Raw genomic sequence first — 22,644 nt, forward strand, 5'->3', positions numbered from 1 at the left:
TATATAGAATAAATATATGGAACAAATGACAATGATTCTCAATTCATATTTAAAGGGGTTCTAACGGGAATCTCTTGATCTCTAGAAATCCTAATTTGAAGCTATAGCATAGTATGTAATTTCAATTTTACCTTATATGGGTAACACTTCAATGCAAGTAAAATCTCTGTAGTATGGAATTTAGAATTACTTTTCTGGACAGGAATACTGTAGCATTCAACAGTGTTTAACGGTGGCTATGCAACCTTTTTTTTAAGACAAAAAAATCTGCTGTCATAGTAGGATTTGGCATCATAGCCTGCTGTATATGCACAATGCCAACCCATCTACTAAATCATAATTTGGTAAATGGCTTAATATTTACCATACAATACAGGCAAAAGATAAGCGTGTAAGAAAGATACCTAGAAAACCTCAAATGAAACTCAAACCAATATCAAAGAAGCACAACATTCATAAGAGAAATAAACCAGAGCAGCATTTATTAAAGTGAGATTAAGATCATCTCCATAAGAATCACTGGGTTGATAAAAATAGTCTCCTGATCCCCACTCCAGACTCACTAAATGAAAAGCTCTGGAATGAAGGTCTGGAAATGTGCATTTTTAACATGTATGCTAAGGGAGCCTATGCATCCTCAATTCTGAGAATTACTGAGTTAGAGGTTTGCTTGTCCATTAGAAAAAAGATTAGAGAAATTCCTGGAACAACATCCATTTTTTTGGTGGACCTCAACTATAGTGAAGAGTCCCCTCAATGAGGTGGCTGTAACATATGGTTGATCTGATTTGAGTTTCTATTTTGGAATTTCTGTTACACAGCCAGCCTTCAATGAGCATTCCATTCTACTACAACTTTGGCTTGAGATGTGGTTCTATTAAGACTAGTTTAGAAAGGTGGAAGAGGGTGCCACCAGTCCGTTAGAATGTCAAGGACCATTTCTCACACAGGCTGACTAACAAAGGCCCCCCAGATCTTAACCTTGGGTTGGGAGCAGGTGAGAAAGCCTGAACTAAGCCTGAGCATGAATTTGGCTGTGTTACTGAAGTAATTACTGCAACCACATCGGGCATATATTAGCTTTTGTGTAATCAGGCAGAGATGTTAAAAAAAAGTCTGATAATGACACAGCTCAGTGGAGGAGCCTGGAAATTTGAATTTCCAACAAGCACCCCAGGTGATTCTGATGGGCCTCAAAGTTTGAAAACCACTGATATAAATCATAGAAACTAGACGGTAGAGTAGAAAAGGGACCTAGAGATCACTTTGTTTAATTTACTCATTTTAAAGGTGAGGAAATTGAAGCCTGGAGAAATAGAGAAGGTGATTTATTCAAGTTAAATGACTAGTGAGTGGCAGAACTGAGACTACACACAGGCTGCTCAACTTTCAGGTCAGCACTCTGTCCAGCACACCAGAATTTTAATGGAAAGGAAGGCCAAACAGCAGGGGAAGTAGACAGAGGAAAACTGAAGCAAGGAGAAGATCCTGCAGCCAATCCTGCATTTTCTGCTCCAGGAAACAGACCTTTTTTGAATTATGAGCATAGTTGTAAGCAGTTTAGCTGAAATTGCTAATTACATTTTCTCTAGATGCAGAACCTGGAGCACTCTGGATGACCAATTTGTCAGGAGGTAGTAGCTGCGGTTTTCGAAACTGCACATTTAATTATATAAACACAGCCATTATAGTTGTTCAAATTCTCTAAGTTAAATCAAGATGCTGTCCTAAAACATAAAATGTTCTGGTGCTATTCTAACTCCCTGGGCTTCACTATAACAATTCCAAGCCTGTGGTGGCGTTACTTCACATTTCACACAAAGACTCCTATGATGCACGATTGCTTACGAGCAAGTCACTGTGGGACACTGACAGCAGCATTTTGACAAAAGCCTGGAGTACATTGTCAAAATGGTTGTCCCCATACAACTTGAAGACGCCAAAGCTGACATAATTTCCACACAAGGCAGATTTGAGAGCTGAATAGCAGATGGAGATGCCCTTGAGTTTCATTGGATAAATCTGATCTTTTGAGAGGCTCCCAAGGGACAGGATCTGATTACCTGTTTTAGGGTAAAAGCAGAAAGAGAAAGTGATATAAGGAGATGCAATTCAAAGCGGCTATGAAGCAGGCATATTATTTAACATTTTCATTTTATTACTAATGTTCACTTCCCCCTTCTTGTTCCAAGAATTACACCATCCATCTAACGAAAAACATAAATATACAAGGCAGTTTACCTGGGAAGTACAAACAGCCCGAGGAAAACCAACCAAGGGTATTGGAAAAGTTATATATATATATATACATTTTTTTCTTTTGAGGAAGATTAGCCCTGAGCTAACATCTGCCACCAATCCTCTTTTTGCTGAGGAAGATTGGCCTTGAGCTAGTATCTGTGGCCATCTTCCTCTATTTTTTATATGTGGGATGCCTGCCACAGCATGGCTTGATAAGCTGTGCATAGGTCTGTGCCTGGGATCTGAACCTGCGAACCCTGGCCTGTTGAAGTGGAGCACATGAACTTAACCACTACACCACTGGGCCACCCTAGGAAAAGTTTTGTATTTTTATCTGGATGGTGATTACAAGAATATATACACAGATACGTAAAAATTCATTGAGTTGTGCTCTTAAGATTAGTCCATTTTACGTACTTTAAGATGTGTTATCTCTTCTTCAATAAGAAGTTAAAAAATAAGTAGGAGTAAAAAAACTAAGTCAAGAGAAAAAGATAACCTAGACTAAGATGTAAGTGGCTCTAAATTCTGGTGTGAATTTTCAACCTGCTTACATGAACTTAATCTTGAGTTACTTCACATTTAGGAGTCTCACAGGTTTGGTATATGAATTAAACGAAACAAGACACATAAGAAGTTCTTGGCACAGTGCACAATAAATGTTACTTCCTTTTATCCTTAGATCTTTTTCAGAAGATCTCAAGAGATGATCGTTTAAAAACTGTACTTAAATTCTATGTTGACCATCAAAAGACAGAGAAATGTTTATATAATCACCTTAAAGTTTTTTTGTACTAGTTAGGACTTACAAGCAACAATTTCTGTTTCTGAAATGCGTGCTAGTAAGGCATGTTACCAGGCAATATCCAAGAATGCTTTTAAAGGAGTATAAAGTTGTACATGTTTCTTAGCCCTGCTTTCTCTCGTTCAAGTGAGTATGGCTTCTAAAATTGAAATTAAATTCAATTTACAAAATTTACAGGTATGTTGTTGTGGTTTTGTACTGTGTCAGTTTGGCTAAACAAGAATTAAGTTTCCCAGAATCCATTTCCCTGTATGGCTGTGAGCTAGAATTGGGCAAAAGAGAAATTTGTGTGAGATATGGAAGGTGGAAGTGAGTAGCAGCCATGACTTTCTGAAGGTCCTTCTGATAAGAAACAGCAAGAAAAAGATGGAAAAATGCCGCTAGGTTTCAGTTTGTCTTTCTTCTTTCCTGTTCTGTGTCTAGAATCACCAGTCCTGCTGACCAAATGACCCCAAGCCCTCCACCAAGTACTTGGCAGCAAACCTACAGAGTAGCAGCTATGCAGAGGCAACAGTCTTCCATTGACTTCTATACCATTGCACCAGTCCCCCTCTCAACCAGCATCCTTTCATGGTCCCACTCCAGCAGCTGGGTGAGCCTAGCTTCTAGATTTCCCTGCAAGCTCCAACCTGTCCACCCATGCCTTTGTTTCAGGAGGGCTGATGGGTGATTTTTCTTCTGATTTTCCAACTTTCCCCTTTGGACCTATTTCCCAATCTTCATCCAAGATTGTACAAGGTCTAATTACTAAAATAAGTTCCCTAATCTATAAGTGTCATAGTGCTTGTTTTTCCCTGTTTGAATCCTGAGTGATATGTATATTATGGTAACCACATGTGTACTAAGAGATTAATAAGGACCAGTACTTCTAGCAGAGCATGAAACACAGGACCAGGGTGACAGTTTCCTCCCCTTTGTCTATCTTAACGAAACATTGCCATATACAGGTTTTCTTCTGTGCATCCTTAGAAGCCCATGTGGCTTTGCTTATAATTTATACATCTGAATGACAACACCGTTGTCTGGAAGGCTAAAGTACATACTGGAATTTACTCCACATCAAATTCTGTACTCTTTCTCATGATCTCATCCTAATTTACCTTAGAGATACATGGTAAGCTCCATAAGGATACAACTCAATATGACAGCATTTACTTAACAGTTACTATTTGTGAAGTGCTGGGATAACAAATGAATAAAACAAAAATCTCTGTTCTGAAGGAGTTCAGTCTGGTGGGGGAGGATAGATTTGTAAATAAATAATTCCATACAACGTAACAAACACTATCAGAGAGGTGTGTCAAGACGTTATGGGAATAGAAGAGTCTGACTCTGCTTGGGCAGGAGGGCAGTGGGGCAAGGCTTCATAGAACAGGTTACTTCTCAAGGATCAACTGCAGTTTCCCAGGTAGGCTTGTAGGGAGAGGATAGTTCTCAACCACTGCTTTTCTACCTTTCCCTCAAATTAAATATAAACCAAAGTAGACGTTTCCCCTCCCGCTCTTTCCTGGGAAAGAAAAGCACTGCTTACGTGTTATAGAAAGAGCTAGGGTAATTTGTGGGTGGGGTGTGGCTTACACATTTTGGGTTTGTTGGGGAGGCCAGGGTCAAAGGGAGAAAACTGGATCATTTTTTGGAGCCTTTTTATGCTGATGTGCTTATGGGGGAAGTAAAGGTCCTATATTCTGCAGCAAAAGATGGAATAGGCAAGCCAAGAACTGTGATGGGGAAAAAAATTTGATTGTAAAGGACTGGATAACCGATTACCAAGAAGGAGAAATTATTTAGGATCGCAACTTTTATCTCTATGTCAAAGTTGCAATTTGGCATACACATCTTATCTTTTGTACTGTTTCAGACACATCTGTGTTAAGCGAAACAGTAATAAGTATACCATCAATGACCTTGCAAAAGTAGAATGATTAACAGGAATTATTAAATAGGAAACTATATCTCATTGTGCTCAAGTGCCTCAGCATTCCACGGTGGCTATAAAAGACTACAGAAGAGAAGGGTTGGCGAAGTCATTTATTCACTCCAATTCAGCTTTATTCATCATGTGTTATTCAACAACTTTTATTGAAATTGAAGGCCCTGCTCTCAAAAAGCCTAAAATCTAGCAGTTAGACACACGTTACTGTAAACAAAAGTGACAGGGCTAAGGTTTGGTTTGATGTTCCTCTAGAGGTGTGACAACCCTCCTTGCATTCCCTGCTCCACGCGATGCCTGGAAAGTCCCATCTCCTTCCTTCCCAGAACTTCCTGCCTAAAAGAGAGATCTCTATTACACTGAGGGACAGCTGGGAGATGAAGGCATTGCCAGGCTGGGAGCCACCGAAGCCACTTTTTGCCACTTTAATCCTACTGTAGCAGCACAAAAGGAAACGATGCTTTCCTTAATGAAATAAAAGAGACTTTCAAAATGAAAATCTCTAATTGTTTCCTACTGACTACATCTGCCATAATTGGGGGTGGAGCAATGAGGTGCTTAACACTAGACCTGGGTAAGATGGGTGCTGAGGCTACATTGGGGCTCAGGAAAAGAATGCTGCAAATGGATGGTTAACCTGGCCCAAGGCAATAATGGGGGAATGGAGGCACTTGTGCTATGGAATTGCCATTTTTACTCTTGTACATGCTGTACAGTAAAGTAAGTCTTACTTAATAATAAGGAGAAAAAACTGGGAAATAAGCACAGAGGACTCCTGATATAATCTGGCTTATTAGAAATATTTTCCCCATTATTAGCTTATATTAACTGCTTAGGTTCCTCTTTCTTAGTCTCTATTCTCTGTCCTGTTTAGAAGAGCTTTTTTGTTTTTGTTTTTACTTTAGCTAGCTTCTAGCACCCAGAAGTACCCTTCTAGACAATTCTCAAGATCTAGATTCAATGAGGGATATATATAAAAAGATGCAAAATCTCCGCTTCTGTTTATCTGAGATCTACTTTCAGGTCTACTTTCTTTTAAAACTTTTTTTTCTTTCTGAGACCCTACCTCTTCCCTGAGTGACTGACTTCATGATATCCTCTTCAGAAGAGGCTCCCTATACCCAAATAGGAGTGACCTTCCTTTACAGGCCTAAGCTAGAGAACTATATAACAAGGTAATACTCTAACAGAAGATAAATACAGAGTGCCTAAGGTCGTGATGAACCAAGTGGGCCTCTGCATCATACCGACCTGGAGTTTGAATCCTACATCTTCCCTCACATATAACTCACAAAGCTCTGATGTGGAGTAAAGGAGACAGCATATGTAAAGTGCTTACCATCATAACTGGCACAGTGCTCAGTAACGTAAACTATAACAACACAGAATACTGGGGGTTCATTTCTTTCTCCTGTCTAATAGCCTGTAAGTTCACACATGGGCAGCTATGGTCTCAAAAAGAGAAGGAAGTGAAGCTGGGTGTGTGTGGTGTAGAATAATGTCACTTCCTTCCAATACATAATTCAAAGTAAGGTCAATACCATATCTTTGACTGCCTTCTTTTTGTTCCTTCAATGGAGAACTGGCTGCAGGGGGTCACAGTGTGGTTCTTTGCCCCACATTGTACCAGTGCTCTGTGCCCTCAAAATAATAGCTAAAAAAAAAAGGTGCAAGAGATAAGATATACTATAGTAGTATCTTGTACCAGGAAGAACTGACGGTATGAAACAGTTTTATCTCCTGGCTTATAAGGCAATCCATTACCTTGATTTAGTTTTTCTTTTTCCCTTTTAATCTGTAAAATTTTAAAGTGAATTTGATATTTAGCTGACAGCTCTACAAGTTGAATGTCTTCATTCATCATCAGAACAGTTATGGGAAGAGAACTGCAAGCTTGCTGACATTCTTTCACTTCAGGTCACTCAACTCACTCTGTCTCTCTGCAAACGCCGAGACCCCTGGATGTAAATGGTTTGGGACAGAACTGAAGCTGTGAAGACTGGAAAGGAATATAACATTTCCCTTTCAGATTGAAAAAGATTACAATAATGCAGTGTTGATAAGGATGTGGGAAATTAAGCAAATTGTTGGGAATGTAAACTAGTATAATTCTAGAGGGTAATTTGGTAATATTTATTAAAAATACAAAAAATGTGTAAATCCACTTCTGGGAATATATTCTAATTCTAAACATTCACTACCATATCTACCCATCTACTAGCATCTGCACTCACATACAATGTCATCTGTAAAAGCCACCCCCTCAATGTACTCAACTAGCTTCTATCTCCTCTTAAGTGCTTAAGCTCAAAGTACCAACAATTTTCCCCTTTCTCTCCTATGCAATCTTTTTTTTTCCTTTTGCTGTTAGATCATCTCATTGGAATACAAGTCATACTATTATCTCTTCCATTAAAACAAACAAAAACCTTCTCTTGGCCCTACTTCCCTGCTAGATATTACTCCTCTTGGTAACAAAACTCCTCCAAAGAATTGTCTGTCTTCACTGTCTTTATTTCTCCTCTGATTCTCTTTTATGCCCTTTCCACTGAAACTACTCTTTTCAAGGTTCCCAATGACCTCCTTGTCACTAAATGTAATGGTTGACTCTTAGTCCTCCTCTTACTTGATTTATTGGCAGCTTTTGACATAGTTGACTACCTATTCTTCCTTGTCTTCTAAGACACACACTCTCCTGATTTTCTCTTACTGCAGTGTTCGTTCCTTCTCAGTTTCCTTTGCTGGTTCCTTCTTTTCTCCCTTACCTCCTAACACTGGAGTACCCCAGAGCTCAAACCCAAGTCTTCTATATTTACATTCGCCCTTCATCCCAGTGATCTTATCTAGTTTGTTTCATGGCTTTAAATACTAAGAGTCAATGACCCCCGTATTTGTTTCTTTAGACCAGACCTCTCTTCCAAACCTCAGACTCATATTCAACTCTGTATTCAACCTCTCCACTTGGATGTCTCATCAACATCTCAAGCTCAACATAACCAAAATGGAACTTCTGATCCCCGCCATACCCGTCTCAGCCTTCCCCATCTCAGTTAATGGTAACTTCATCCTTCCAGTTGTGTATGCCCAAATTCCTTGACTGTACTATTTCTCTCAAACCATATATCCAATCCATCAAGAAATTTGATTTGCTTTACCTTCAAACTATATCCAGAACCCAAACACTTCTCACCCCTCCCACAGCTATCACTTTGGTCAAAGTTAAGATCAAATCATGTCATTCCTCTGCTCAAAACATCCTAAAGTCCCTCTATTTCACTTGGCGATAAAGTCCAGATAATGTTCTACAGGATATGACATTACATGGCATTGTTCTTGTTATTACTTGCCCTTCAGTGAACTCTGCTCCAGCTACTGATCTCCTTGCCATTCTTAAGACGTGCTACATACACTCCCACATCAGAACTCTAAAACTTGGTGTTCCCTCAGCCTGGAATACTCTTCCCCAAGATATCTGTGTGACTAACTCCCTCATTTACCATCAGTCTTTGCTTAAATGTCATCTCAATGAGGCCTACCTGGATCATTTTACCGCAATATGTTTCTCAATCCCTGGTACTTCTAATGCCCCCTATCCTGACTTGCTTTCTTTTTTCTTCATAGCACCTAATATATTACCTTCTAACATACTAAATAATTTCTTTTTCAGTTTTGCTCACTGATGTATCCAAAGAGTCTGGAACAGTGCCTGCTGCTCTCAATATGCATTTGGTGAATGAATGAAGCTCATAAAGCTGAATGTACAAAGTTGCTTACTGAAACAGTGTATGATCGTGAAAATTACATGTTTATCAAAAAGTAAATAATTAAATAAATTATAGTATGACCATAAAATGGAATACTTGGAAGTTATTTAAAAAGATGTGGTAGATTTATATATATAAACAAGGAGCAATGGCCGTGATATAAATAAAAACCAGCAAATTACATATTGTCTACTTGTCTCAATCTCCTGCTGGACTCAAGTTCGTTAAGGGAAAAATCAGTAAGATTCTCTTTTGTGTGTCTTATTTCTCTTCCTGGTCCTTATAATTCTCACAGTATCAGAGACACAATAAATGCTAAACAAATATTAATTACATGGCTGAAAGAACCCACTGAACTCTCAGCACTTGTTCAGAGATCACCCTCACTTATTTAACAGCCTAGTTAGCATTTTTTGCTTGCGTGTAGGATTGCATGTGGATTCACTGTGGAATTTATTTCTCAAGACCTTTCTTTTGTAAATCACCTGATCCTGGTGCTGGGATCCTCAAGGTGTTGATCATTCTATTGCCTTCACACGACTTCTGTGAGCATTACTATAGTACTTCGTCATTCTGTCCCCAACCAAGTTTCTGATAAGACCTAAGGCCATATCCACGGTTCCTGGATAATCTGTTTTCCAGAACTGTTATTTCCTGGTGACATTTTATTAAGCCTCTAGTTACTTCAAGACCAATGCATTCGTCAGCTATCTTTTTGTAATCATTTAAACATAAATATACAATCATAATGCTTCATTCTTACAATGCTTTTTAATACATGCCAGTAATTTTCAACCTCTTTTATCAAAAATACCTTTTTAAATGGGTGACCCTTTTACAAACAAATCTACTGCAATTATATAGATGTGTGGTTCTGGTCAAAGTAGCAGTAGGGACCCCTCCTTCCCCGTCTCTGGAGAGCCTCTGTGGTACTTTCACACATCTCTATGGCTCTGAAAAACCCAGTGTGAAAGTCACTGGTTTGTTTTCTAGATCACAATAAATAAGAGTGGCTTGTACATCACTTTACAAACTCAATTTCAGCATATTATTAAGTCATACCTTAAGTGTACCTGGAGCACAAACTGCTTAAAAGAACTCTGATGTAAATTCTTATGTACAGTGAATAATTACAGCTGATTATTAAAAATCCATTTTTAAAGTTTATATTTTCACACAGTGAGCTTTCTTAAGTCAGGGACCTAAGGAAGGAATAAAAGCACTTCCATTTTGGCCAGTCTTATGAAAATAATCACTATTTCTCCCTTCTATGCACTCTTCAACCAACAGATGTCACTAAAGATACCAGTACCCAGAGGCAAAGGCAAGAAAAGATTAGACAAATGGAAATTGAGGATAAAAAATATCCAGTTCTTAAAACTGAGAAGTAGGTTTCCAAAGTAATAACATTTATTACACTGCACGCAACATTTTAACCAAAAATTTAAGAAAGAAATTTCTTTTATTAAGTTGCTCACGCTGAACGGATCATAGCACTAAGTTTTGAAATACATGTTCTTGAAGCAATTTAAAACTCATTAGAAATAATAGGCTTGGGCTAGTAGAAAATGTGGTAAAATTTAATCCTCATCCAAATGTTACCTGGGCTGAACAAACAGGAAATTGTTTTGTGCTACTGTGGCTAACCTCATTGCTGACCCTGAGCTGGAATGGCAAGAGCAGCTGAGAGCTGAAGCAAAATTAAAAACTTACATCAAAGTATATCATGACAGAATGTAGATAAATAAAACAGCATATCAAAAGTATTATTTTCCTGCCAGTCTCACTAAGCAGAGAGGTGGAGTTATTCCACAAAATATATAATAAATCAGGTGCCTTTGGAAATGAGTCCTTCCCCCTCTATACTGTCCCAATAACGGACTACGAGAATACTGCCCATGAGAAGTGAGCAGAGAAGAAAGCCAGTGAAGATGGGGACAGAAGGGATCAAAGAATGTTCTGGCCTCCTTACTACATGGGCTTCCCCTTCCTTCCCCTTGGCTTACCAAAGAAATAAATAATGCTGGCTCTTCTGTGTCCTCTCAGACACTCTTTCCCTCATCTTCCAGGCTCCTGGAGGGCAACCACACAATCCCCTCCAATGAGCATATCAGAATCTCCAGAGGTAAAAGCACGGGGAATGAAACATTACAGACAGTAAAGACCAATAAAATCAGCGTGGTTGATGGGGGCCAGCATGGGCCAATCAGTGAAGGTTGAAAAACATTTTTCTATTATTTTATGTAAAGCAGGTGTCAAAATCACTGGTAACAAAGTTGAAGGACATTTTTCCATTGAGCCTTTGATTTCCCTTAAGTTTTAGGATAGAAATCACCATAAAGAGCAGTGCTTCATCATAAGTATCTAAACGACAATCTTCCTGTGGCAACTCCCAAGTGGCAATAAGGAATAGGGAAAGACTATTGTCTGAAGCCATACAGACTTTGAATGAAATTCCAATTCAACTACTTGCCAGTTATGTAATATTAGGCAAATCTCTTAACCTCTATGAGCTTCAATTTCTTCATAACAGTAATCATAGTGGGTAACTGGTCTAAGGGCTTTCCATGCATTATCTAATTGAATCCTCATAACCACCTTAAGAAGTACGTATTATTTTCTCTGTTTAACAAGAAACTGAAGCAAGAGAGGCTACACAACTTAACCAAGGCCAAATGACTAGTGAGTGGCAGATAATAATACCTACCTTGAGGATTCAATGGGTTAATGCATGATAAATGGTCTAGTACAGGAGCAAGCACATAATAGCTGATTAAAAAAATGAAAGCTATCGTTATTATTCATCCAAACTGAGGAGGAAAGCCTTACCCTAATCTCTGAGTCCTTCTTCAGGGGGAAAAAACCTTACTGGCATTTCTTTTCAAGAGTGTTTTGAAGGTTTTTCCTCTTTTCTGCTCCACTTCCTTTCTCTTCTTCCTGCCCTTCCTCTGTCTCCCTCTGTCTCCTTCTCTTCTTCTTCCTCCACTGTAACCCTCACATAGTTATCTTTCTCAACTTTTGCTGCAATGCCTTTGTCTACGTCAGACAACCTGACAGAGGACTAGATAGTTTTGAAGTCCATAGGTTTGGCACTATTCTGAGATTCCTTTTGCTGTCACTTGCGGGACATATATTCTGTCCTAGAGATCTAGTGATACTGGAGGAGGAAGAAGTCACTGCTTTTATCAGCCCTACTGCAATAGTGAATAAGCCCCGAAGGAAAAATTACACTTAGTGAAAGAAAATGGATCCAGAGAAATGGGAAGGAAAGATACAGTTGTGCTTGGTAACAGGAATCTAACATTTGTATATTTAAAGCTCTATCGACTACTAAGAAGTTTTTATACATGTATTGTTTAATGAGAAATATTATTTCCTCTTAGAAACTCAGTACTTGTTATAGACAGAAGGAAGCAGGATGGTGTGGTCCAAGCAGGAAACATCCCTGAACAAAAAAGTGATGTGGTCAGTGAACTCCTGTCCAAAGAAGGCGGGCTCTGTGAGTGCAAGAGAACAGCTTTGGATCAAGGAGAGGCATGTTCACTGAGTACCTATTCCATGTCACACCCTGTGCCAAGTCCTTGACCCAGAGTAGCTCAATTAACCACTTCTAACCCTAACTAGATAGGTAGGTCAGTAGGTATTCATTATTCTTAGTTATATATATGAGAAAACTAGGCACAAAGAGGTGCAGTGTCTTAGCTGAAGGTCACGGAGTTGAAAGGGTTGGTACTAGGGTTGGTACTCGGGTTGGTACTCAGATCTTTTAATCTACCCAAACTATGCTTTTTTAAGATACCATACTTTCGGAGGAAGGTCCAGACGTATATCTTTGTATGATAAGACACTGAAAGGAATTAGATATACACTGGAAGTACAGCAAACTGTGAGCATATTTAAAAAAGGTCCATTTTTACCTTTAGCAGGCAAAGCATTTCTACTTTATATAATTCTAATACGTCCATTTTCAACAGATGCAAAAGTTGTGGCAATGTAGTATAGATGAAAATAAGAGAGTACAAGTTTACTATCTTAAATAGGCGCTTTCTGTAGTTTCCATACACTTACGATCTCAAACTCTAAAACTCAAACGTACAATTAAAACTAAGCATTTTTAACAGTGGCCTACAAGCATATAGATCAGAGCCCTAGATGTGTTTTGAATTGAAGCAAAAATAATTTTAAACTGTTTTTCTGCTTTTTTAAAAAATGGGCTTTACTTTTAAAAAGGTACTATGTTTCAATGGCTGTTCCTACACACACACACAACATACACTTAAAGAGGCTTTACAAAACTTTGTGAAATCTGTTTCTAGGCACTCAAAAAGAATATGAGAACTACAGGCAATTTTGAGACCAAACGTACTTACAGTTGCTATTGATTTGGGAAAGTAAGAACAGACAGGCAAAAAAGAAGACGACAAAAAAAAGGACACGGAACCATCCCTCAAGGAGAAGAGCACTGAACAGAGCCGGCCACAGTCAGTATTCAGTCTGTGTGGCAAACAGATGACAGAGGATTCTAATCCATCCTGTCCCCGTTCCCTGGCTACGTCAAGGTCCCCAAGAATTGAGAATTTCATTCACGAAGCTGTCAGAATTGGCAAGTATTAGGTTTTATGGTAGTTCTAAGGCTCAATTCTAACTACTAACCAAACATTTTGACAATAATTGAATAGGACAATCTTTACTATAGAACTCTGATTCTAGGGGTGCAGTGCCCAAAAGTTCCCTACAATAAAATATTTACTGCTCTTTACCAGTATATTTTTCCAAAATTCAGTGCTGGTGACATACTGCTCTAAGCATTCCTAGACCCAAGACAGCAAACTCCCTGATGTAACTTTTACCAATTTTGAATATGCTGTAACTTCAATATTCTATCTAGTGTATTCCCTTTGCCTACTGACACTGCAGTTTTAGCCAAAAGAAATTCATCAAGTTGGTCAGGCATGATTTGTAGTTAAAGGCATGCTGCTCACTTCTTCTGATGCCAATATGATAGCTACCTGGCTTTTTGCACTCCTTTTACCCACTTCACAAATTTATACAGATATGAAGGTTCAAAAGAACAAAATAACTAACATCTTTCTTCCCTCCAAAGAGATAAAGTTATATTGCAGAGACAAACATGGAAAAAGATACTCACCATAAGTGCAAATCATTTTACTAGCTTCTCTGAAGAGGAGAATTCCATTAGGAGATGATACATCAAAATTCAAACGCTGGGATCTAAGAAATATAGCAAAAAATTAGACTACATGTGCAGATAAAGAAACTCAATATAGATGTAAAATACATAGCATTTTCATTTATTAAAAGTAGCTGCAGTACAATTATGCCTTTTTAAAAGTGCCATTCCATTAAACAAGTGTTGATAAAATATATGTGCTAATTTTCTCACTACAAAGATACTAGGACAATTAAGAAGAGCTTTCATTTATTTGCTGATTCAAAGAATTCACTTTATATCTGTCAAAACAATATCCTGACATTCTATATCACAGACCTCTTACCCCTTTCTCCTTTCATGCAGAGTGGTTGATAAGTAATAATAAAAAATCCCAGGTGTGTATGTGTAAGTTTATATAGATACTTGGATAGAGATTTACATTTGAGGTCTCCTGTAGTGGCCAATACACATTTTTAAAACAAATTCTAAAGTGACAGATAGGAAATCTAGGTAACTTTAATACTGCCCACATGCATAATAAATCATCTGATACTTCAAGTATACTTCAAACACATTAAATTACATACAGACTACAGTTTCCATTGCATACAGCTGAAGTAAAGAGAAACCAGTCCCAGAAGTTATAAATGAGACCAGTCTGCTTCCTTGGTTCCTGACAGGTGGGGGAACAATACGAGCAGGGTAAAGGATTGACGTGCCATCCTGACATAATACTTGTTTCTTTGACATTACTTTGGCTTTAGTTGGCTCTGATATGTCTTGTTGTTGTGCTTTCAAGAAATAATGGTATATTTCCAAAAGGATTAGCAAAAAATATAGAAGCAGCTCGTAGCAAAGAAATACCAAAAAGCAAAGATATTTGCTAAAGTCCTTTTGCCAGGAATAGAATGAATTATTGCTTTCAAAATGCTTTCGAATTAAGTACAATTATAATTTATTAGAAATATTGTGAACATTTGATTGTTGGCATACAATTCCTGACTAAAGAAATGTATATACATAATTCATATTAGATTCTAGAGAAATATGAACAAGATACATTTCCTGAGATTACAGAGTTTCACTAGATAGTTGTTAGGAAAACTGTGCTAGATATGAATTATCTGCCTATGGCAGATATAAAATACTTTACAATATACAATACAATAGATTTTTTCCTTTAGTATTAAATTGTATCAGCAATATATAATATCAATTATCTGGTTGAAAAAATTTTAATTTAATAAAAATGAAATTTCTAAGATAAAAAATATAGCCACCGTTCCTTTAGTATTTAAGGCACCTATGAGAAAGATTTAAAACAAAATTAACAGCTTTCAAAAAAATAATACTCACATTTATTTATTAGTCAGATTTTTTTCCACCTCTTGTCTTAAAAATTTTAAATTACTGCTGTGAAAAGCTCAGCAGCAGAGAGAAAATTCGAGCTGCAATCCACACTCCTCCCCTGTCTGGGTATCTCCCTTCCAGCACACAGTTTACACAGAGCAACTGATGAAACAGGGTGGCTAAGTGACAGGCAATTTGGTGCTAAGCCATATTCACAATGACATATTTTAAAGAGGTAAAACCAATTAGTTTATTGCAGTTTTTCTTTTTTAGCTACATCTTTGTTAATATTTATATGCAGAGTATTTGAATCTCTGCTGGTCTATGCAAATTATAAGGTCAACGAGGCAATTTCTGAGACATGATGTAGTTGCTATTTAATGAAAATTGTGAGTGCATAAATCATCCACATATATGCATCTTGGCATAGAGGAAGAAGGATAACTTCGAAGTCAAAGCAGGGACAATCCCCAGGGCTCCTAAGACAAACTATGTGTCCATGAATTGCTCTGGGACTCAGTTCCCTTATCCATAAAATGAAGCATCTCAACTCAGAGACCTTTAAACTTCTTTCCTGCTTTAAAATTCTACAGATTGAGCTAAGCAGTTTAACAATTAAAATAGCTGCCCTTCTTCCATTTTGTGCCTTTGACTATTTTAAATAATGGTGGGTGTAGTCTTCCAATTGTTTTCCAATTCCCATAATCCCCATATACACCTTAGCATACTATATTCTTTCTCCCCAAAGGTCTCAACCTTATATCTCTAGTTCTCTTGCTTTCACTGATCATCTTAAGTTTTGGTTCCTGAGTTCTTGCTAAGCCTTGAATATACACATACCAGGCAGGAAAGTCTGACCTCTGGACAACCCTGCCAAATAGCAGATTGTTTTTTCACTCTCCCATCACATCTCTTACCGGTTTTGCATCAGTTCTGCCATAAGTTTTAAGATGGGAGTTGTACAGGCCGGTTCTCCATACCACTGCTCAACAGCCCTCTGAAGAATCGGCAGATAGGCTGGGTACCTTTTATAAAGACTGTTAAAGAATTTAAGGGTCAAAAGAAATGTTGTTGCTGAAAATTAGCGCCATGGAAAAGGAAAAAAATGGAATCCAAATTTGTTCTCTGTTTAGTATACAATGGCAGTTTTATAAATTGCTCTCCTAACCTGCACAGATGTACTTTTTTGGGAACTGCAACTGATCTGCTCTTATTTGTAACATATCCCATACATTATATTGCTTATACTTGTCTATAACTTTCAAAGTATCATATAAGTAACACATTCAAAGAATTATGCTTAATATTGTAGTAAAAGGAAATATATTTAGTTAATGAGGATAAATATATATTTGAATTGTTATTATCAGAGTCTCTCAGGCATCAAACTACTTAATAAAAATATTATCATGAAATTTTGAAAATACACAAAAGTAGAAAGACCAGTAATAATAAACCCCATGTGTCTATCTCCCAGCTTAGAAATTACCTATATTCTTTCTTAAGTTGTTGACTTGCTTTGCTTGGTCCCACTGTAGCTCCAAGGAACACTGGAGACATTAGATTGAAGAAAAGCTTTGGGTAACTTTTAATCTACTCAAGGTCAGTGTTGCTAAAATGTAGTCCCATGCACAGCAAAGGAGAAATTCTCAAAGTTCTCATCACTACTAAGAAGTGTCTACTTCTGCTAAGTCAGTGGCTTGAGACCATCAGAACCTGGAACACTATGATTCAGCTCCACTGGCCATTTAACCCATAACTGGCCTCCTCCTTGCCAAATTGACACATAAATATAAATATGTATTTATTAAATATATATGTAAAAATATGTAAATATATAAAAAATATAAAATATATGAATATATATAAAAATAGAAATAGAAATAACTCTTACTATGACACTACCTTCATTTCCTTTTCCCCCCTAATCTCTAAGTCTCTCTCTTCCTAATGTTTTTCAACGTACTTGTCTTTTTGTTTCAGTTGCAAGTGGTGAACTGAATCACTTAACAGGGTGCTCCTTCTCTGTGTGGTATGGGTAGAGATCTCCATGGTGAGAAAGATCACAATTTTCTTCCCTGCTCTTAGGATAAATTTCAAATTCCTTAGCATGGCACACACGGCCCTTTAAGATCTGGCCCCTGCTTACCCCCAGTCTCATCTCAGTACTCCTGCCCTACCTATGGTTCAGCCACTCTTAATTCCCTGCAAATACACTGATGCCAACTCTCTGGTCTCCATTCCTCTATATGCTGCTGCTTCTGACGAACACAGTCCTGTCTTTCAACATCTAGCTCGAGCTTCACTTCCTCTGGGATGGTGAACCTTTCTCTGTTTTGTCAAAAGGCATCAATTTCTTCCTCATCTATGTTCAATGAACACTTTGACAACATCTCTCTTATAATAGACTGTATTAGGGTTGGTTGGTTGTGTTTGTCTGCCCCACTAGAAAGTGAGCTCCTAAAGGGCAAAGACCTGTGCTTCCCTACTAATGTTCCGACTAATTCATATTTGTCCCTTAGATTCCAATATAGATGTCAATTATTCCAAGAAGCCTCCCTGGCACCACCCCCTGACCCCAAAGACTGGGTTAGGTGTGTCTCCAATATATGGCTGTGGTACCCTGTGCTGGCACTATCACAGTACTTTCTCTCTCCTATTATATTATACACTGCTTGAGGGCAGGGCCTGGCACAAAGTAGATTTCAATAAATATTTGTTGCTGTAAACCTGCCACCCTAAAAATCAGATGTAACATATTTGACTAGAACTACTTATTTAATTCTTTTTTTAAATTTTTATTTTTGGTGGGGAAGATTGACCATGAGCTAACATTTATTGCCAATCTTCCTCTTTTTGCCTGAGGAGGATTGTTGCTAGGCTAAGATCTGTGCCAGTCTTCCTCCACTTTGTATGTGGGACGCTGCCACAGCATGGCTTGATGAGCAGTGTATAGGTCTGTGTCCAGTATCCAAACCTGGGAACCCTGGGCTGCCAAAGTGGAGTGTGTGAACCCAACCACCAAACCACCAGGCTGGCCCTAATTCTTTTTAACTGTACATTTCACTCTGAAGTTCAGGAAATAGTTCATATAACATTCAATGAAAATAAGCCCTCTAATACCTTAAGAGTGGCATGCTCCCTAAAAGTGCAAAAAGCAATACTTTTGTCCCCCTAGATATACCATGTTAAGGCTGTATTTGTATATACTGAAACAATTTACTTAACAAGTAGTTATTGAAGGCCTATTCTATAACTATCTAGTCACTGTTTTACACTCTCTGGAGAGACCAGTGAACCAAACATTAAAAAATTCTTGCCCTCATGGAATTTATATTCTAATAAGAAAAGAGAAAATAAACAAAATAGATATATAATATGCTAGAAAGAACTACAAAGGAAAATAAAGCAGAGAAGGGAGATAAGAAGTGAGTGTACATGTGTGAGTGAGGTTTAAGTTGGATGAAAATGAAAAAAGTAAAATCAATGAACTTGATTATTAACTCTATTTTGGCTACTGTCAGATAACTCACTGTATTGTTTTTTCTATGGACTAGAAAATCTCTTATTTTTGATAGATGGTAGATACAATGTGCTATGTACTGTGCTGGGGTCCAGAGATAAGTAAGACATGGCTTTTATTCTTGGGGAATTCATGCTCAAGTCTAGGTGGTAGGCACACAATAGGGATGCCCTGAGTACCAAAATCCTGAAGCAGTGCCAGAGGAGCACAGGTGAGAAAATATTCCACCAAGAGATCTCCTGAGCACAAATTCAGTCATGATTAGTGGGAAAGCATCTGGAAGGCTCATCGGGAAACTGAAAAGACCCAAATCTCAGAATCTAAGAACATCATAAGCACACATAAGCCCCTTTGCAAGGCATTCTACAGGCATTAGGACCATCATATTTTTCAGAGCACACTGCATTCACTATGGGATAAGGACTGTGGATATGAGAGGATGCTCCCTTTTCTGTGTGGAATGAGAGTGGTGCCAATTCTAATACGCTTCTGACAGGGGTGACTGCCACAGAGAAAATGAGTGATTATTAGAAGGCAGAGTAGAGGTCTACCAAGCAGGGAGGTTAAAAGGGCGTCAGAGTGAGAGTGCCAGACTCAGATTAGAGGGTAGGAATCAGCACCCACTCTAGGAGTTTAATTTTCCAGGGGCTGTCTGAGGACCACATATATATGGATAGGAGAAAGAGAGTGAGAGTCCTTAGGTAGAAGAGGCACAGATCTAATTGCTTTCACCTAGATCTTCTCAATGAATTCCTAAGGTCAACATTAGATAAATGAAAAATCAAGAGCATTAGTGATATGATATTGCCTTATAAGACGCCAACTATGAAAAAATGAGAAGTACAAGGTTTGCTTCTTGACAACACCCATCCATTCATCCATCCATCCCTCCATCCAGTAGTCATTAGTACTTACTATGTGCTGGACCTCAAGAAAACAGAAATGAGTAAAAACATAATTCTTTCCTCTGGGATTTCACAGTAGAGAAAGCATCATAATATACTAGAAGGCAATGAGAGTTTTTGTTAAAACTGTTAGGAGCTAAAGGTGTAAGGATGTGGTTCCAGAATAGAAATTGCCTGCCAGTTCAGAACTTATTTTAAAGGTATTCCGTGAACATGAAACATCTGTACCTTTGTTCATGAAGGCAAATGCTACTGGAAGCCTTTCCTCTCTCTTCTGTCTGGCAAATGCTTATCCATCTTTCAGCACCTCACCAAACTTTCTCTTCCCTGGGAAGCCTACTCTTTTTGCCAAAAACACCAATCTCTTCCTCTTATATGTTCATGTGGTCCTTTACGTGCATCTTTGCTACAACACATTGATTATTAGTTATTTGTTATATCTACTAGATTGTGACTTTTTTTTTTCCCCCGAGGAAGATTTGCCCTGAGCTAGTATCTGCTGCCAATCTTCCCTTTTTTATATGTGAGCCACCACCACAGCATGGTCACTGACAGACTAGTGGTCTAGGTCCACACCCGGGAACTGAATCTGGGCCGCTGAAGCGGAGTGTGCTGAACTTAACCACTAGGCCACTGGGGCTGGCCCTAGATTGTGATCTTCTAAAGAGCAATCCATTTTACTCATTCTTCTAAAAAGCATTTCTTTTATTCATTCCTCATGCCTGGCACATAGCATTCAAAAAATGCTTACTGAACAGTGATTTTTCAGGTTTCCTTTCTTCTCTATTTCAGTTTGCCCAACATACTGCTGATTATTTTCTCTCGTCTTGAAATACAATTTTGATTTTGTTAGTCAATCAAAACCATCAATTGATTTATACTATCAAGGGAATAAGGGTCTTTAGCTTGATATTCAAGGGTCCAAGACAGTCTGCATTTCCAAGCATGAAATAAGTGGTATCTACAATAACATATCTTCTCCACTACTCCTCTTCCTAAACTTGTGCACAGGACAATTGAAGACCTCTTACTTCACAGGCCCAGTAGTCCAATCCTACTTATTTGGTAAGATCCAGGGAAGTATCTTCACCTTCACAGAGCCTTTCCTGATTCTCCAGCTAAATGTAATTACTCTATTTGTATCCTTGCTATAGCACTTATCACCCTCTATATTTTATTATAGTCGTTTATGTAAGTATCTAACAGACTCTATTAAACTATAAGCTCATTTTGGGGTAGGATTTGAGTCTAAGTAATCTACATCCCTCATGCAACCTAGCACAGTCATTAGCCAAATTTGCTAAACAAGTGAGCAAACGGGATCCCTGTGTCTCATTCCATATTAGGCAAAGGAACTAACAACAGTGGTGGAGCATTTACTTTGCACCAGCCTCTGTCCTAGGCCCTTTACATATGTCGGTTCACTCACTTCTTAAAACACACCTGTGAGACAGGTATTATTAGTCCTCTTTCACAGAAGAGACAACTGTGATCCTGAGACATTAAATTAAGTAACTTACCCAAGACCCCACAGGTTCTTAAGTGGTGAAACCAGGAGTGGAATCAAGTACTGTCCTCTTCCAAAGTTTGTGCTCTTCCACATATCTTATGGTCTTGCCTTGTCTTTATATAATGTTTATGCATGTTACTAAACAGCACTGATTGCCTGATTGAAAAACAGTGGACTCAAAGATCAGATTATGACAATTAAAACATTGTGTGTGAGGAAATAGTGTCACACATTTTCCTTTACTTTTTTCAATTTCCCTCTGGATTTTTATTTATTTTTTTGAGGAAGACTGGCCCTGAGCTAACATCCGTGCTCATCTTCCTCTGCTTTATATGTAGGATGCCTGCCACAGCATGGCTTGAGAAGCAGTGCGTAGGTCCATGCATGGCATCTGAACCGGTGAACCCTGGGAAGCCAAAGCAGAGCATGTGCACTTAACTGCTGCACCACCGGCGGCCCCTTCTCTCTGGATTTTTGATACATCAGTCTAAGTATGATCTGGGAAAAGTATAAAGAAGGTGACTAAATGCACTGCAAGGTAAGGTGCTTTTACATTGCTGTGTCCTCACTATAGGGGTAAGGAAGTATATCAATGATTCTTCTGCAATTCTCCAGCAGTGAAACGACTGCCGAACAGTTTGAGGCGATTTAGTTTTGGAAGGACAGAGTGATAAGCAACGTAGTTCCTGTAGCACTTAATGCAGTCAGTGTTTATAGAAACGTTTTTGAATTAAATAGCTAACCAGTAAAATAGCATTTTATCAAATATTCGCCATAAATAAAATGCATTTTGACTTTAAGATGACATGTGCTCTTATAGGGCGTTTCTTCTGCATGCTAAGGACTGTATAACAAATTAAAGAACACACATTTATGTAGATAAAAGGCAAATAAACTTCCCCAAGCAGTAATGTGGGAATCATCACTGACGGTTCGACATATCAATATTTCAGGAAGAATAAATGACTTTCATATCCATGGTTTTTAATCATATACTTATTCATTTTTACATTACTAGAATACTTTGGAAAGAATCTGTACTTTATCACCTGAAACTGCTTAAAGTATTTCAAAATATTTTAATAAAGCTTTTTGAATTATCAAATAATGTAACTTTTAAACAAATTTTACTATTATTATAAATATTTGCTCTTCATCCCTTGCCCAAAGGAAAACTATAAATCTTGTCTCAACTGAATGAACACCATTTATCATATTCATTTTGTTGTCAATACAATTATGAAAAGCCTTTGGCCTTTTCCCAAGGAAGCTGATTTGTTACTGAAACTCAATTATTATAAGCAAAGCCAGTACCAAGCCACCCTGTTTGGCAATCTAACACAGCTTCCTGCACAACTAACGCTTGCCCTCCGCCCCTAACCCTAATAACATCAACATCTATGGTCAAATGGAAGAGACAATGGTTTCTAGTTCAAAACAAAA

The 22,644-nt window shown here is 38.1% G+C and overlaps 1 protein-coding gene across 12 annotated transcripts in view; it reads right to left on the minus strand.

Annotated features, from left to right (window-relative positions):
- RANBP17 (RAN binding protein 17) overlaps positions 1-22,644 on the minus strand; it is a 335,917-nt gene that overhangs the window by 39,901 nt on the left and 273,372 nt on the right. For 9 of the 12 annotated variants that reach the window (XR_011525451.1, XM_070570350.1, XM_070570348.1 and 6 more), the window contains 3 exons: positions 16,181-16,288; positions 13,890-13,972; positions 1,849-2,063 (listed from right to left, as the gene is read on the minus strand). Coding sequence is in view for 9 of the 12 variants with exons in the window: in XM_070570350.1 (XP_070426451.1) it covers positions 1,849-2,063; positions 13,890-13,972; positions 16,181-16,288 (406 nt within the window). In the remaining 3 variants the exon portion in view is untranslated. The remainder of the gene's footprint in view (positions 1-1,848; positions 2,064-13,889; positions 13,973-16,180; positions 16,289-22,644) is intronic. The other 3 variants (XR_011525453.1, XR_011525452.1, XM_070570355.1) reach the window with 1 other exon arrangement.

The sequence above is a fragment of the Equus przewalskii genome, chromosome 13, assembly GCF_037783145.1.
Source record: "Equus przewalskii isolate Varuska chromosome 13, EquPr2, whole genome shotgun sequence".
Taxonomy (NCBI): Eukaryota; Metazoa; Chordata; class Mammalia; order Perissodactyla; family Equidae; genus Equus; species Equus przewalskii.